The sequence below is a fragment of the Neodiprion virginianus genome, chromosome 1 (genome assembly GCF_021901495.1).
Source record: "Neodiprion virginianus isolate iyNeoVirg1 chromosome 1, iyNeoVirg1.1, whole genome shotgun sequence".
Lineage (NCBI taxonomy): Eukaryota > Metazoa > Arthropoda > Insecta > Hymenoptera > Diprionidae > Neodiprion > Neodiprion virginianus.
Window position 1 is genome coordinate 27,696,133 of NC_060877.1, and position 18,246 is coordinate 27,714,378.

The 18,246-nt window shown below is 49.0% G+C and overlaps 1 protein-coding gene across 5 annotated transcripts in view; it reads right to left on the reverse strand.

Annotated features, from left to right (window-relative positions):
- The window catches only part of LOC124310377 (uncharacterized), a 52,516-nt gene extending 35,469 nt beyond the window's left edge, over positions 1-17,047 (reverse strand). Inside the window, exons 1-2 of one of the 5 annotated variants that reach the window (XM_046774248.1) lie at positions 16,965-17,015; positions 15,528-16,758 (exon numbers count right to left, since the gene is read on the reverse strand). Coding sequence is in view for 1 of the 5 variants with exons in the window: in XM_046774252.1 (XP_046630208.1) it covers positions 15,528-15,537 (10 nt within the window). In the remaining 4 variants the exon portion in view is untranslated. Of the gene's footprint in view, positions 1-6,785; positions 6,809-7,031; positions 7,151-15,527 lie in introns of those variants that run through there. The other 4 variants (XM_046774247.1, XM_046774252.1, XM_046774249.1 and 1 more) reach the window with 4 other exon arrangements.
- Positions 17,048-18,246: the final 1,199 nt, after the last annotated feature.

Here is an 18,246-nt window from a genome sequence, read left to right on the forward strand (position 1 = left end):
TATCCCGATTTGACTCTATGGAATTCACATAGGTAACCCGAATTCCCGCAAGTTAAGAAACGATACATCCGAGCCGAAAACACGGTGAAAACAAGGAGTCGAAACTATCGATCGCAGTATCATATAACACGGAAATACATGATCGTGAATTATACACTGCTTAAAGCAATTAAAATTTGGACGAGTGCAACGATTTTTCATCTCTGCGACGTCGGGCAGAAATCCAACAGGTCGTAACCGAGTAAGGTGAAAGATCGCGGCCTAATTCAACATCACGACCCGAAAGAAAGGCTGTCCGCGTCCGATCGGAGGTTCGGTTTTTATCTACGCGGTGTCGGGGCCCGTCTAAATCTGAAAAATCCATTAGTGGCTGTCGCGCGGCACGCCGAGAACCGCTCTGCAGGGGCGAGGTGAATCTGGGGCGTAAGAGAGGGCGAATGCCGGTGCCCACTAATGGTCGGCTTAACCGGATTATGAGGAATTAAATTAAGGGAATCGTGTTTGTTTCGAATTCGGTGGGTAGTGGTCATCGGGCGAACGTGTACGCTTAACGAGCGTCGCCTTTCGCCGCGGCTCACCGTCAGACCGCCTGCATCCTCCGAATCCACGAAGGAACCGACGACGTCGCACGAACTCCAAGGCGTCCACCTCGCCGAGGCGAAAGCATCGGAGTTCGTAGGTTTGGTAACCTTCGAAGCCTCTCCGAAGGTGGGGAAGTCAGGTTACCTTGCCTGTTACCACGGCTCCTCCGCAGCTTCTACCTCAGATACAGCTGCCGTCGTCGAACCGAACTAATTGACCCATCCACGTTGAATTAAAACGCTATTACCGAGGCTGGTATCATTTGTTGCGGCACCCACACGCCCGCGTATGCACCTCGGCCACATTTTTAAAACCGGGAGATCGTTCCCGCTTCTAAGATATACCTGCCAGTCTGGAAAGGCGCGCGGTGTTCACCCACTTCTCGCGTGCGGTGTATACAATCCAATCTCTTTCCGCTCTTATTTATTCCTTGAATTAGATCTCACGATCAGGTAGCGTAAGTTGTGGGAGTTATTAGGCTGAGTAACGTGCACTGTAGTTCTGGAATAAACTTTTGCTCTGGTCGCCATGCGCTCTGATTTGTTTCTATGTTTTTTTTTTTTTTTAAACTATTTTCAATCCATTGATCAATCTATTTTGTTCTAATCTCATCGCCACGACTGTCACAGCTGTTGAATTGTTTCCACTACGGAGCTAAGTACCGATACTTGAAATTGTCACGAATAAAATTCAGCACCAGGACGATCCAAGATTCACGTTTCGATTTATAAAAACTCGCCACAACTGTTCTCCATTTCGAATAACTATTTTTGTACCATCGACCAGGTCATCGCGAGTTTTAACTCTTGACGCGGTCTCCGGGTCCCGGGTAGCAAATCCGATGAATCATCTTCGCCTTTTCTCTCTATTGAGCTATCCGCAAGTGCTCGATGATTCAGAAGGCCACGGTTCCCCGCCCTGAGTGCTGCAGGCTAATCGGAGAACGTTTATCGTACCCTTTCGAGGGATCGCGTTTTTCGACGATCGGTCCATTTTCTCCGGCACTGAGACGGATTCCTGAAATCGGCAGACCCTCGACCACGGGCGGTCATACCGATCATCGCACCGCGCTCATAGTCGCGCCTCGCCTTACGGCGATGGGCGAAACGCAGGCGCGCCTGTCGAAGGCCGTTTGGTACTCCGCGCTTAGCCGAGGCGAGCTGAACGACGACGACTAGATTTTCCTGTCAATAAATCATGGTGCGCTCACGGAGCGACCTCGGCATTTCTGCCTTCGACGCCGCTCCCTGCTGACTTGTCTGTCCAATCCGAACCAGACTAGCTATATACCGGCAAAACAGAAACGCGCATCGCTCGCCTCTACAAGTGGATTTGACGCAAAATTTCCCCCATCACTTCCTTGTATCCTTCGCGCTGCTCTCCGATCTTCGGAATTCGAGTCTGTCGATATAAACAAAGATCCAGAGGCCGGGTTAATTATTTCAATTAAAACGAAGGCAGAAGAATCCGGCGGCCCTCGACGCGATGTTCACTCGCACCCGTAGGCGAGGCAAGACCCGAACGACCAGATCGGCGGGACACGGTCCGAGAATAGTTCGGTGTTTCAGAGTTCCTCGGGGTATTCGAGACTCTCCTGATTTCCTCTAATGAACCAGAGATTAGAAGTTGCTGGTGGTTCGATCGGTAGATATCGCCCGCAATTAACGCTAAAATGTCATCAACGAGCCACCCTTTATTTCTCGGTGGTGGTGAGGCCCGCAGGCTCGTTGTAGCGATCCGGGGTCACCCGAGCGCCAAGGGATCGCGGACGGTGCATCGGACACGGCGTTCCGTTTTATAAACTCTTAAATTAGTAACCCCGGAGACTTACGGGAGGCAGAGCAAAGCAAAGCAAAGGTCGACAAGCCCCTTACGTTACTTAAATATAGGTGTCCTCATTCGCCCGAAAGGATCCCGACGTATCATGCGACCGATAATTAATGATCGCGAATTATCCCGCCGCAATTGAGAGGATCGATGATTTTTTTTTTTATTCAGACCAGTATTAATAGAAGTGACACTCGCACGGCAGAAATGATGATATCACTCCTATTGACAGGGATCTTAAACTGCAGCTGCGACAGCGTTCCGAGGACGGACAAGATACAACTCGATTCTCATGCGATCGATCGATTTACTTCCACCTGAATCAACCGGCCCTCGGAGGGTCAGTGTAATTGTGGCGTCAAGGGGCGCCCACCTGTCGCCAAGTGGTGCGAAAAAATACTCCTTTGAAACACGCAAATCGGGATGGAATCTTTTCTGACGAACGATCCGCAGAAACGCGAAGGTACTCGTAATGGCACGTTGCGAGGAAGGAGATTAGCGCCGGATGTCGAACAGAGATGTTCATCCGATGCAAGGACCGTCGCGGCGTCGCTGCCGTCGTCCCTCGTTACGTACGTACACGTTGTAGTACACTCGCAATCGGTCGAGTCGTGCACACACGCGAGAGTAAATCGGTACCACTTAGCCAGCCGGGTATACCGAACTATGCGACCCCTAAGTATCGTATGCTTATGCAGTTACGACTAAGAATAATGCGACCGGGGATAATTGAACGAATTAGCAGCTGATACCCGACGCCTTCGTAAAGCCGCCGAGCTCGATGCCCTTTGGTCAGACTCCGTGGGCCCTACGGCCCCGAGACTCGCCACTTGGCTCTTGGGACTGGCGACTCGGGGGGCTCCGAAACCAAGGCGCCACTGCGTGCAGGTAGAACGGAGCTTAATAAGACGTCGTGACTCGACGTTATGTCAAGGCTTAAGTGATCGGTTAATTGTACATTAAACCGTACATAATAGAATTATCGCCGATAAAAGAAAATTAACGATTCGATGCTCTATCTGTATTAGCTGGGTAGATATACCCAGGTTTATGGTGTTTCTATGGTATTGAAAATATATTATCTCTATTACGCTCTTTTATTCCGCTCCCTCTCTCTCTCTCTCTCTCTCTCTCTCTCTCTCTCTCTCTCTCTCTCTGTTTTTCTTGCTCTCTACAATGCTCGCACTGCCTTCGTACCTCCTCGTTTTTCAGTGTTATTGTTGGTCCGGTGTCGCCGCGTTTATTGCTACAATCTCGCGTTTACTTCTCTGACGATATCTTCGGAGATAATCTTGAACGGAGATACGATCTTATTACCCCTGAGTTACTTCACGTGGACTACCGGGGCCCCTATGGATGTACCCGCAACGTCCTAATATTTATTCGAACTGCCGTTTAAACGGTATACGGTAGGCAAGCTACAGCGGTTTTAATCTGTTGTTCAGCTCCAGGAATTTATTACAATAAAATCATCTCGTCGGTGGGATTCATTAACCGCTGTTAATTAAGACATTATCAGGTCATAATGATCTTCGCGGCTTAATGAATGAATGAATGAAACACGCCTCATAAATAATTAAACCACCGATTAAACCGCCGCCCGTTCCCATGCACAAGTTATAAACAGTGCGGATCGCTCCCGGACTGCAAACTATCGTCGACCTACGTCAACCTCCTTTCTTCTCGACGTCATCGCCACTTGCCTAACGACTCCACGTGTTCGTCCATCTTGCGTCATTGCTCGCAATGCCTCAGATTCGCGGCCGTAGCGAATATAATTATATACGGTTATTCCGAAATGCAAACTTACAAATTACGTGTCAAAAAAAGAGCAGGATCAAGTTCAACACGTGCCAACTAATGTGGAACGGCTCGTCCGCAACGGTAGCTTAGAGGTTCCGTTTTCGCAACTGGATGTAACTCGTCCCTAACAAGTTGGAGGTCAGGGAACAAGTGGCAAAGGGGGTCGGTTCTCTTCCCGAGCACAGTCTGCGGGAAGTCTCGAATACCGGGCGACACGTCGCTTCGCGTCGCGACGCGTCGCCGATCGTGCCGTCGCGGATGTATTATTCAAAGCGCGAAGAGAGGAATTAACTCGATGGCCTGTATTTCAAGAAATTCCACTCTATTCCCGAGCGGGCGAGGCGTGCCCTTCCTGTTTGCAAATAGCGAAGAGGTTACGCGCGAAACGAAATCGGGAACGAGATTTAACCCGCGGTGAACTTCACCGTTTTCATAGTCGCCGGGGCACGTATAATGTATTTATACGGCTACACGAGTCCGCAAAAAAGTGTCAGTCGTAATGAGGAGGTGAAATAAAAGTCGCAAGGCACTTGGCACGTCGCCGTTAAAGCGCGGAACGTCGAAGGCTCGAAGGTAACCCGTACGCGTTACAATTATTTTAGAAACACCTCTTCGCCTCCGAGGTAGAAAGGCATGCCAGGTACCGTTGCCCGTATGTCGCGCAATTTTTCATCCCGCAACTGCCTGCCCTCTTCGTAGCCCGGAGATCTGCTTACCTGTCTAATTTTTATTACCCTCAGCTAGGCCGCTCGCTCCGATTAGTTTCAATTAATGATGGTCACACTCCGGTGATTCCTCGATAAACGCGATTACTCGCTATACTTCTATGCTAATTCTCCGGCTGTATAATAATCACGTAAATTTAAAGCTACGCGTATGTATACGTGTGCGATTAGATAGCCGGCTAACCCGGACGGACACCTGACTATGATATGACGCATAATGTCCGCAAAGACGACACTTGCTTTCGCATCGAGTGATTCTCACCTCCGTAGTACTGAATTTATGTACCTAAATTTTTACTTCGCAGTGGGTATTTAAACTCGACGCTAATTGCCGCTGCATCGGCATCCGTGGTTGTACAGTAAAACTGCAAGTAGGTCCGCAGCTCAGCCGCATTCTTCGCGTTTGCCATTCGAGTTGGTCATTCGAGATGCGATTCTGAGGTAAAGGGGCGAAGCACTGTACGATGCACGACGTACGGATATAAATTTTCCAAACGAGTATCATTCAGGTTTTCACGTTGATATTATTTTGCAATCAAACACACGCGACCCAATCTATCAATCGCTTACAGCGGCGCACTGCGGTTGGCGGAAAAACGAGGTGATTTACTCGGAATAGATCCGACAGTGAGCGGATTTCACAATCGGGCAAGTGTCGCAAGCGAATTTTTCTTTTTCTCCGTTTCATTTTCTTTCCCCGATCAAGACCGCGATGACATTTCTCTTTATTATGCATTTCGGACGACGACAATTGCGTGCCGCTTTATATACCAAAGTCACGCACCTATAGCCAGAAAATGTTGTATACAGCCTCGATACTGCTGCTTATACTTTTCGGTCTCGGTGATCGCAGAACAACCTTCCACCGCGAAAGCTACGATCGTGGAACATATATCCGTCGGCTTCGGCATAAAAACCGGATAGCTCGACCGATGTTCCGTTGAGGGTACACGTCAACACCCCCCGATCCCGTGACTGCGTTAGATTTGCATTCAAGTGACCGTCGTGTAGTCATCGAAGTGAAGTTCTGAGCAAACTCCAACTTCAAATAAATATTGCGCAATTATATGTGACCAGGTCTTTACGAGGGTTGTCAAGCGTGGCCTGCGTCTAGGAACGCACACGCGTGTGCCCCCCGTCTATACATATTCAAACGCATACCGACATACGACTTCGACACGTCTAGGCATGCGTACCTCCTCTCTATACCTGCCGTGGCGTGGTTAGTTTCTCGACTGAGCGCCGTGTGGGATCCTCACGCTCGTGAACACACGCTCGCGCATACACCAGCCCACGTTCGTGGGTATGAGTAGATTGCGTACGTGGCGCACCCAAGGCTCACTTTGTCACCGAGGCCTCGATCGCCTGCTCACATGCCCATTGGCGTCGACGCCGACGCCTTATTTCCATTTCCTATGATTTGCCCGGCCGATATCAGCCTGGATCCGACCAACTGCCTGCAGCCGATTTCAGTATCCCTGTGAGAAATGAGTGACGTTTGAGAGCGCATGGATCGGGGAAATCGAGAAATTAAAAACCGACGCTAACCGCGTGGAGATTCGTATCGGCCTTCGTCGATTTCTTCGCGGCAAAGAACTGCAGCTTCGACGATTTTTCGGGGACTTTCTGTAGCTTCGCAAATATCGGAACTAAGGAGAAGACCAGGTGTGAAATCCCGGACGAAATGGCACGCCATTGGTTACGTTGGCAAAAGCCATTCGCGCGGTCCGTTCCCGTGTGACAATGCGCGTGGCTTTTGCCGTGAGCCGTGCAAGGACCAAAGAGGTTCACCACCACCGGGACAACGCGGCGGCAGTCAAGGATGGCCGCCAACTTGGAACGACTCACCTACGGGCCACCGTGTCGCAACAACGCAAGATAGTCGGATCCGCGTCGAGCTGATTCCATGCCTAAGTCGGACTCTGTCCGCAGCTGACGTTCAGCCGATCGTTCGATTTGCTCGTCAGTGATCACGAAGTCCGGCACCCGAATCGGGTCGAACAGGCCTCGTGATAGAATTTGATCGGCTCGTTATCCTTCGGTCTGCCTGCGTGCAGAAAGACAGTGGCGCACGAGCGTTGTATAAAAATTTACCTGAATTAATCCCATTGCTCTGACGGCTGATGGGCGGAAAAACGAGAGGCGACAATTCACCGCGATTGGGTAGAGCAGCTTGATTCACGTTTTGTTCCTGCAGGTTTAATTGGATCGTATCAGCACGACGTTATATACCTACCTATTCCAGTTTATACTCGAGACCTTTTACCACCGAGACGTTATAACGCAGTAGCGTCTTGTTTGTTAGCTAACTGACACGAATGCGAACTGCCTTCGTGGCTGGTGCCATGCCGCGAGTGGATATTGCGTCATCAAAAACCAGAACTGCGTAAATCGTCTCTGGGAAATGGACGCGAGAAATACTCTTGAAAAGACGGTCAAAAGAAGAAACAAAATTCAGGCAAAAAAAAAAAAAACGACAGCCAATGCAATCGATATACGTCTTACCGCAAGTCGGATTTCGTAGGTCGCTGAACTGTAACGCTAACAAGAACGGAAAGCTTCCCCTGCAATTGCGTAGCATTTGCGATTTAATTATAATCCACAGTGCGAATAATTCCAAGGCTCAATCGTTGGTTATACCGGCAGACAAAATGGAGCTCGATTTTTTTTTTTATTTTTCCTGCATCTTGTTGGTGGTGTCAACGCTGCGAACCGGAGAACCAAGAACTATTGGTTCGACCAGAATTTGTCCTCGGTGCACACCGAGCCAAGTGATCAATCCTCACGCACACATTACCACCGTACAACGTCGACAGCACGACTCGATAGACGTGAAGAGTCTTCGACGAGTAATCTCGGCAGTCGTAAGGATCTCGCAGGTTTACAGGAACGTGACGAACAATATTCCGTGACGTGACGCAATTACAAGTATTATTACTGCGCAGACAAACATCTCAACGGGTTCTCGATATGAGAAATTAAAGAGGTAGTTAAAATCTGATACGTACTTCGAACCGCGCTTTGACGAGCCTATTCATTGACGAAAGAATGTTTTGTTATTACAAAGGCAATACATACACATGTACGTACGATGTACCAGGAATACATGCGGGTAATATTTATATAATTTATTAATTCTCCAACCGGGGTAATGTAAACGAAGAGAACAATGGGGGTGGAGAATATTTCTCTGCTGCGAGTTAATTCGGTTGTTCTCTTCTCTTAAATCGTCGCTTTTTTTCGCTTTCAATCTTCGCGCGTTTTTTCAAGCACAGTGACAGGTACCTGGGTATATACAGATATACGGACAGACGCGGTGTTGTTATATTTGCACGTATTTTTAACGCTGCTCCGTCCAGTCCTCAACGAGACAGCCAGCGGCCGCGCGGCGCGAGTGAGTGTGGCGCATGCAACGTTGCGTCAAATGTTGTGTTTGTTTTATTAATGCGGGTCGGCCTTCAGCTTTCAACTAACCATACGCACCGTGGCACGGTGTACATGTGTATGCCTGCATGATTAAATATGTAACCTGGCTACGTAATTCAGGTATGCAGCCATGTGCGAGGGTGGATTCTGTGGTGTGCGTTAATGTCCTTTGCACCGCAGTTACAGGCAACGCGTACACCGATACCGCAACATCTCGTATCGGATCTCTGACCGCAAAACCGAGTCCGATTTTTAATATAAACCTACTCGATCTTCTTACAATAATTAAACTCCTAATTAATGACGGAGGCTCGTTAACCGCGGTGAAGAGAGACTCTTGTTCGGAGAATGACGCAAAACGACGAGCTGCGCGCCCGTGTGTAAGAGACTCGCGAGTAGGTACGCCTGTCCTCCGATAAACACACACACACACACACACACTTCGATTCGAGTAAAAAATCTTGGAGAAAATTCAACTGACGAAATAAGTCTTGGCCGTCGAGAATTTCACCGAGTTCAGCTTCCTCGACCACCGGGACGTTCTCGGAGTTCCGGAAGCCCTCCAGGATCACCGTCCCGGAGTATCGTTACATATTCAGATGATTTTGGGCGAACCGGGAAGGTCGCGCTCTTCGTGGGCAGAGCGTGCCTCCTTCGGCTATGCTGCCAGCCCGCAAACGAGATAGACTGATCTGGGCGAGGTGGCGGCGCCTGGGACACGGGAGGGGAAACGGGAGACCAGTTCTGTCGCAGAGCCGCTCCCAAGTCTCAAGTCCAGCTAGTCCCGATCTCCGTCCTGTTCGAACGCTGTCAACTACGAAAGCCTCGATAGTTTCAGACCCGAGACTATCCGCGTCGCTCCGGTCGTTAGATTCGAAACGTTTTTCCTCGGAGTATCGAGGACCGTTTGTCCAGTCGGCGCTGAGGGATTCTCAGCGTCGTCGTAGAAAATCGAGGTCTCCGTGGAGACTGCGAAGAGGCTTTCTTCGTCAGGTATGTAGGCGCACCTGGTCGTGCCTACTTCGGCCTCTGATCTTCAGCCTTCCACCTTTCCGCACCTTGGTCCGAGCGAGCTGCCGGGCAACGAACAGGTTGCTGCCGATCGTTGCACAACATCGTCGCGATGAGTAAGGTTCTATACTTAACAGAGATCGGCTGCTTTCGAGTGGTTTTGTTTTCCACGGACGGTCGTTGGTAACACCGACGTTTTCTTCGCGGCGGCGGAGCAAGTCGGTCAATCATTTGCTGGTAAACAGCGTGACTCAGGTGAGGAAAATCCGGACCTCAAGGGGCGCCAAGGATGCGCCGCGTGCCGATTGATATTCGACCTTTATCCGGACTGCGGAAAACCAGTGGCTATACGTAGATGCGGTACGTGGTTATCCTGCCCTCCAGAAACGCCGAAAACGCGGACGCGACTCTTGCGCAATCTTCTTTCTATTACGCCCCAACTCGATGCCCCCGTGCAGCTAGCTCGCCTCATTTTCCCCCAAGATCGGTATTATAGATAGCCACTTCCGATTACCTCGCTGCTTGTCCGCGTCTTCGATCTCGAACCCGATAGCGCCGTCTTCTCAATTCCATGTATCCCCGGCTGCAGGATGCTCTCCGTTCTTCCGCCGCAGCCACTCGCGGGTTTACGAGAGTCCGACGTCCCCCGATATTCTTCGCCCTCCCCCCCCCCTCGAACAGCCCAATTTATAGGAGGAATTATTCCTAACGCGGTGATCCTGCAGACGCTGCACTCGCACGCGACAAGTAACCGTGTGAACTTGAGAAAGGAACGTGCAAATTATGGCTAACTAGACTCGGCGATGTGTGGTTTTGCAATATCTGCCAAGAGGAATGCGTTTAACGCCTACAGGTCGCCCGTAGCTGTGTCGGAACCTTGAGGAAGAGCGTTGCGACATAATCCTTTGAATCTCGGCCAACTGCCACTGTTATGTGTCTACATACCTATACACGTGTAGAAACCGGGAACTTGTCGTTACGTACACCAACTCCACACCACGCACTTAATTATTCCCATACGTCTTTCCATCTCAACGCAAGCGTCGTCGTCGTGTGCCTAGAGACAAATTCGCCTTGTCTTCGTTATTTTCCTTACATAGAACAGCTGATAGGTAAGTGCTACTTCGGTACGAATATAATCCGTTCTAGCGGTTGTTCGATATATAGTATCATATAGTATCGACGTCGAGCAGCTGGTCCGTGTGGATGGAAAGTGGTAGAAAGAGCCGAAAACGATAGTCGCCGACCGAAGCCGCGGTAGCCGAATCGGTCGGTTGGTCGGTTGGTCGGACGATCGGTCGGTCGAGTAGGCAGATATAATAGATGATGCCGCTTGTCCGGTCGAATGTCCCGTGTCGATTCAACCCTTATCTGAAAGTATCGGACCTAGTTAACCGCGTGCTCCAGCACTAGATCAACGACAACTTTCGGCAGCCTCTTTCATGTATGCGAGCTGGGGGCCACCTTCTAAGGACCCGAAAGCCGCCGGGCCAACAAAATAGAAGATATCAAGGTTCGGGGTCCGCGGCGAGCGCTCCCCTCGCCTGCCTCGAGGGGCCGAGTCTGCGCCTCCTGGTGCCTCGGCACCCGGGGCAGACGGAAGATGAGAAAATCGAGCAAAAGTCTCCGCCGAGATAAAATGGCGAGGAAGGAATTTGGCCGAGGGCTGTAAATATTACAAAGTGACGCTACGGAGAACGCGGGAGCAGCTCCCAAAGGGCCCAGCAACGCCGGGTCCCGGGGACAATGCGCCAAAGACCGAAAGATAGTCGGACGTGAATTACGTCCGGGAGAAGATATTCGCCACTGTCCACGATGGGGAGTCTCGTCCCGGTCGGTTCTAACGGCGGCCGAGAGCCGAACGCCTTCGCGAGTAAAAACGTGTCCGACTTAATCGAAGGGGACCTTCGGATACACGCGGCTCGGAAGCTGCGCGCCCCGCGATACGAACGCGATATCCGTTGCAGCCGGGGCGTGTTGGGGGCCTTATAACCCTGACGCAATTCTTGCCACACTTCGAGACACTGCATGCCCGCGGATTGGCAACGAATATAGAAATGATTGACGCACGTCAGAATATCGGGATTGAATTAGTCGAGAATAAATTAGAGTCAAATCGGGGATCGGGCGTCGCTGATCGGCGACATTGGAAATCTCCCATTTCGAATGTCGCGTATTGCCGCAACCCGTAGGTAGGTTAGGCACAGGTACTTACTTTCGTTGTCAGGTATTAACGGATAATCACAGGTCTATCGTTTCCTCGGCTCTCGACGCTCGGGTATCGTTAATGAGCCCGATCGGCGTTACCGCTGATCGTGAAGAAAACAATTCGTCTCCCGACGACGCGTCTCCTTCCGCAGGTACTCGCGTTATAGGTATATACATATAATACGCGGAGAAGAAATAATACGAGAATAGATTCCACCGGCACTTATCCAGTTACCACACACAATTTCCATTAGACCACTCGTCGATTAAGCATGTAAGAATGGCCGACTGCACTCGCGCACAATCTTTGTCCATTTCCTCCCGCTCTCTCCGTCTCTCTCATTCCTTGTCTCTTACTCCGCGAATAATTAGTTATATCGCACAGAATTGAACGGCAGAGCTACAAATTGGCCCCGGCTTCCGCCGCACAGCGTCACAGTTTCAGCAAATTATTTCTCTCTTTGACGTCGGTATCACTGTGATTGATTCGTGTGTTTTTTTTTGTATTTATTTATTTATCTTCACACAATTCTCTCTGAATACTCGCTGAAATTTCTTTCATTTCCATAATTTGTACGACGAGAACCGAACGTCGAGAATGATACGTTGAACCGTGTACATAGTGTCGAGGTTTGAAACGCGGTGAAGAAGAGAAACAAGCAACGATTAGGGGGGACTGGGGGCAGTTCGGTCAAGGGTAAGCGAGGGTTCTGGTGTCTTGCCCTGGCCCCGCGGGGCACGTTTAACTCCGAGCAGACGTTGGGGCCCGAGTTAGCGTCACGAGGAAAACGTTGAATGCGCAGGGTCGTGGAATCTGGAAGAAATCGGTGCGAAAGGAGCTCCCGAAGCAAATTAGAGATCGGTAAATACATGTGTACCGAGCATTAGCCAGACCGCGCGGTAAAAACGATAATTGAATTCCTTCCGCGCTGCAGGTATACGTACGTATATTTACACATGCAGGGATCATCTGCTCCGCAGGCGACGTATCCGTACCAAAACGAGAGGAAACGGTGCGCTTACACGACCCATACTTCGACGCGTGGAATATAACGTACACGTTTAGCGACGCGGAGGTAACAGGCAAGTCATTAATTATATCTCGAGTAAACACCCGGCTGAAAGAAGCTCGAGTAAGTAGATACCGACGCGAGTACATATAAATCCATATACATAGGTAGAACACGCAGCCGAGTGTGCACAAGGTGCAGCAAGTGGGATAGGTAGGCCATGCTTAGGCTTAAGCCATGCCGCGTTCGCAGGCACGGCACACACGACGGAAGGATCGAGAGCCGAGTACCTTTATACTTGCAGAGATCGGCCTGTCGCAGCCGTTGTCGCCGATTTATCCGAAATAGATTGCGAAACAAATCGCTAGTTGGAGGACTTCTTATCGCCGTTTGAAAACATTCCGCAACCGGGGGGGGGATCCGAGACTTCGGACCGGGTTCAGCCTTTGTACTCGAGGTATCTGTGAACGGTTCTAGACGAGTTTTGCTTTCGAAGAGCAACGGCGTGGGTCGCGAGACCCGTCTTTTTGATTTTCTTATTTTCCTTATTTATCCCCTTCTCTCTCCCGTCCGCCGTCCTCTTCGGCTCCCAATTAAACAGCCCGCACGAATGCCAACCCACAAACCGAAAACTGCAGCAACGTTGGACCAGGTCAAAACAACGCGGTCTCGTCGTCGTCACTGTTGAAGAAACTACCGGCCAAATTCTACGATCGCGTTAACCCCTTGCCGCCTTCTTCGTTCAGCCTGGCTAATGCAAATGGGTGAAAAGTGTTTCGCGATGGTATATACGGGCAAAGTGATTCGCTCGACCGCAAACCGCAAACCGCAAACCGCAGCTCCTCCTTGCACGCCGCAAACTTATACGCGAACGAATCTCGTTACCACTTACACTGGTAGCGCTGTCACGTGCGATCATCTTAAAATATCCTTCTTCGCGTCACGTCACGCTTGTCTTCGGTAAGAGAAAGACGTTTCCTTCGACGGATTTACATTTTCCGATCGTTGTTTCAGCGGAATAGCACCGGAGCATCACGTGATGACCCATCTTTTACGTCGAGGCGCAAGCGCGCTTAGCAACTATTTGAACGTATGTTTATCCAGAAATTAGAGGGACAAATATGCCGGAATATTTTGTGCCCTGTTCCGACGAACCGACGCGATCGTCTCGTGATAAATCGCATAATCCATTACGAATATTGACTCATTGAGAGAAAATCGTTACCAAGCGGGTTTGATGAATACCCGCGTATCCATCGATCTATCCACCTATCTATTTATCCAAGATCGAACAGGTTCAAGTGTTTATAAACGGCCGGAACAGGCTCCGGCAGGTGATCAAAGAGTCGCGCAGCATTCTTGGTGCGTTTTCTATACAACCATCTTTAACTTCGCAACGAAATACGACCATAGCTCACGATAATCGATAATTATTAGCCAGTGAGGTTAAGAGCGGTGAAAATTGACTTCTAACCCAACCATCGATAAACAAGTTTATTTCCAACGACAACTTCACCGTGAGGTCAGCGTGCACTATAGGAATTAGGAATCATCCAATACAATTTTTCGTTAACTATCATAAGAGGCTCAACCGAAGCCTTCGATAACTCGGGTCAACGCGCCGCCTCTCTACACATTCATCACGTCCTTATAACCGGTAATTTTTCAAGGTTTCCCAGAATTGAAATTTATACAAAAACAAAAAAAAAAAAAACAATCTCTGATAAGAATTGAAGAAACATTAAGTGAGGAATTCATCGGTCTCGGCCACTCAGGCTGTAGGCAATAAAAATATGCATACGACCACGCCGGAGAAAAACAATATGACTCAATAACAATTAAATAACTCTTCGTCATCGACGACGCTCAGCCGCAGAGAAAGCCAACTCAGGTGTGAATGGTTATTCCGCCAATATTATACACCGAGGTTTAATAGAAGAAGAATAAGAAGAAGAAGAAGAAGAAGAAGAAGAAGAAAATATTCACGCATCTTAATATAATTGCAAGCGTATAACATCTTGTTAATTATATGAAAATCGTGCATAGAAACAGCGAAATATCGGATAGTGTGTACGATAACTACAGTATATAGTATATAGTAGGGCTCTTCGAATGTTTCGGGCCGAATGTAGGCGGGGGAGGGGGGGGGGGGGGAGGGGGAGGGCAAGGAGAAGACAGGTGATGCTGGGCCCCGGGCAGAAGGTACACGGACGCAGGTTTACGCATCGTGCCCACACACGGACGATACAACGATTTGAACACACGTGCAAAGGTATTTTAACACGCGGCATTCCTGTTGTCGAGACCGGAGATGGTTTCAGCTGGCAACGTGGCTCACCGTGAGTGTAAGGCTCCGGTCAAACGGGACAACTTCTCCTGCCACACAGACCCAATAGCTCCCTCTTTTTTAATCGATTTCTTTTTACATTTCGTTTTTCACCGTTTTCTTCTTCTTCGATACTTCATCTATTTTATATTCTATTTTATCCTGTTTGTTTTCCTTCGATTTCGCTTCTACGGAACGTCTTATGATGCACCGAGATCTACCGGCCCAGTTGACACGGGGGTTTCGGACTATACGAAACTTACAGAATCACCTGGCTACGAAGTCAAATGCGCGAGATAACGTAGCACGGGAGTATTCCTCGATAGCTAACGGAAGTTTTTTCCAATTAAGAATCAGTGGGTGAAAATCATCCACATTTAATCGGTTCGATTACCACTGTGGTAAAATTGGATGTCGATATTGAAAAAGTGAACCGGTATAAAACAAATCCTTCCACGTTGTACCGGATACAGCTCGAAAGACTATTATCTGAACAAGATCTCATTCCACGGTTAAGTTTTTTCGGTGATACAACCGTACGGTGAAATCGTGTTCAAGTTCAAATTTACAGAGTAATGTAATTAATATGCATAGGTGCATAAATCATACCTGGATCCATTGCTCGAGGACGTGAACTTGAATTGAACAACTTGATTCACTCGCTGTTGAATTAGTGATGCGACCTTCTTGACGGGTGACTCTCTTCGTCGGTATCCTCGTCTTTTGAATGATGCCCGTGCGCGTGTGCTTACTGTCTGGTACGGCGCAGTGTCGGAAAGCTTCGTTGTCGGATGCGTGGTGACTGGACGCGCGGACGACACATCGACAAACACAATGCGCATTTACATGCCCACACAATTACGACCAAACACGATCGAGGAGAACGATACACCGAAGGAACGAACTCGACGCCGGCATGTATGGCCACGTTTCTCGCTGACAAATACACAATAATACACTTACGTCGGACAGGGTCGACCAACGCGCCTATCCTCTCCTTTATACCCTCGAATTTACGCTGAGGAAACCGTCGCAGCCTTGCCGAAGAATCCGCCTTGAGGAGTACCCGAGAGTCCCTCGAACTCCAAACTCCCCAAGGACGATTGGAGTCCAAGCGCTGAGCTAACCGACTACTTTCAACGAAAAAATCATCTTGCTGCTCGATTTCGTTGCCTCTTGAATGAAAATACACACCCTCGACAAGTTTATGTTATTTCTACAACGAGCACGCGTTGTGAGAGTCAGATTCCGCAACGAAATGTTGAAACTTTTAGACGGCGTAGCGCCCGTCGTCGCGAGGAGAACAGGTCTGGTTCTCTCGAAATCGTAGTCTGGCCGAAGCTCGTATTTTTGGTCAGAGAGCACGATGTTCTAGCCCGATTACAAGTTCGGCGCTCACTTTCACGGCGAGGATATAAAAGACCCCGTGGACCCGAATGGAGATAAAAGAACCCAAGAAAATAATTAAGGGGATGCATATACATGCATCGGTTAACTCGTAAAAGTCAGCTTGCTTCACTTGTTCGCTATTTCTCTACACAGGGTTCCGATTTGACGACTTCTACCTTTTACCTACCAGATAATAGTGTACACAGTTATTCAGTGTATCATACATAAGCAGTTCGTGAACAAAGAAATACCTTCTAAAGTATTTTTAGTGTACATTTACTTCGAATTTTGTCTACGAGAACATGTGACTACGCAACAAACCGCAATATAGATTACTGACCTCAATTCCTTGAGATTGATAGTCAAACAAGAATCCCGGATGTTTAAGTAAACAAAAGTAGTTAATTCCTGTATCTACAGTAAAATTCTTAACACTTGTAAGTCGTTTCTGCTTCTCGTGCAAAACTGAAATGATGAATTGATTCAATTCCCTGTAACACAGAGCTTCTTACTAACGATAACTAAATCGGAGGAACTTTCCAAGAAATTTCTCGTAAGAAATTCAATGTTTCGAATAAGAATCGTAGGCAACTATCGAAACTGATTTCCCCAAATTGGAGTAAATAAACGAAATTAAAAAAACTTATTCACACAAACAAGGGTAAGCAGAGTTCGAATGATAGGTTGAGACGTTAAGGCGTTCAGCACCTGTCCGTATTACGCGAAGGGGTAGACTGGCAAGTCGAAGGCAGTGCCGATCCGATCGTTTGCTGAACGAGATAAACACAACTCGACGCGCGGCGCGGCGGCTGGTTGACGTTACGGAAAACGAAGTCGATCGGGTTGTGGTTGAGTTAGCGACGAGCGAGCCTGATTCCGTACGTACGGTAGGGATCAATTACTATCGCTATTGAATAATAACACAATGCGAAGCCACGGAGTGTTGCGCGTTGTGCCGCGGTCTCCGCGTATAAACTCGGCTTCATTCACTCGTATTCATTCATAGGGATACGATGAATGGCCTGATGAGCTGGGCAGCGGCTGCTCCATGAGACGAGCGGACGGTTTCCTTTCCGATCCACCGTTCTGCGTCGGGACGATCAGCCACGTAAGATACGCTTGTCGCAGCTCTCGAGAATAAAGTACAAATACAGTTGTTATCCACCCCGTCGAACAATGTGGATTTTGACAGGGTCTGAAGACGGCGTAACCGACAAGTTCGCCGAGTCCGATCAATTCTCATGATCGATACGTGACGTCAAACACGTCGATCCGGGCGGTCGTGATACAGGTGTGACGTCATCCAGCCGTTGAGTCCTCCGGCGGTACCGCGATACTTGGGATTCGTTCGCGTCGTATATTTTCGAATTGCTCAACGAACGCGCAAGTACGAGTACCTACATTCACGTACGAGCCGCGTCCGCCTGCCTTGCGCGGCATTCTTTTCTCTGTTTCTTTTTCAACTTTTTCCATATTTTTTGTTCCTTTTTTTTCACTTGCTCCTTCTTCTTTCCATCTCTTATCTGAAGATTTCTCTAATGAACTGGTCAGACGACGGGTCAAACGCGGAGTAATCGCCTTAAAATCAAAAGTTGTGTTCACCTTCCTTCTACGGCTTTCTGGGTACCTAACGGGTAGCTAAACCTATCCGGTTCTCGTCTAAGTCTTCCACACCTCGTTGTCAAGGCTTCCGTCTACCTATACGTACAGCGGCACCGCGGCTTGTGTTACAAATAAAATTTTGCCAACGTCGTCGTCGTCGTTGACCCGGACCCGGTAGCAGAACCCTGCATTACCAAACCTGACCCCGTGACCTGAATACTTACACACAGCATCCTTCGGTACCCGTGGTTTGGTGAAGAATTGTCGAATGCCCCCAAGATCCGAGGGACTTTTCGCACGGGGCCTTACCCTTACCTCTGGGGCTGCGACGCAGGAG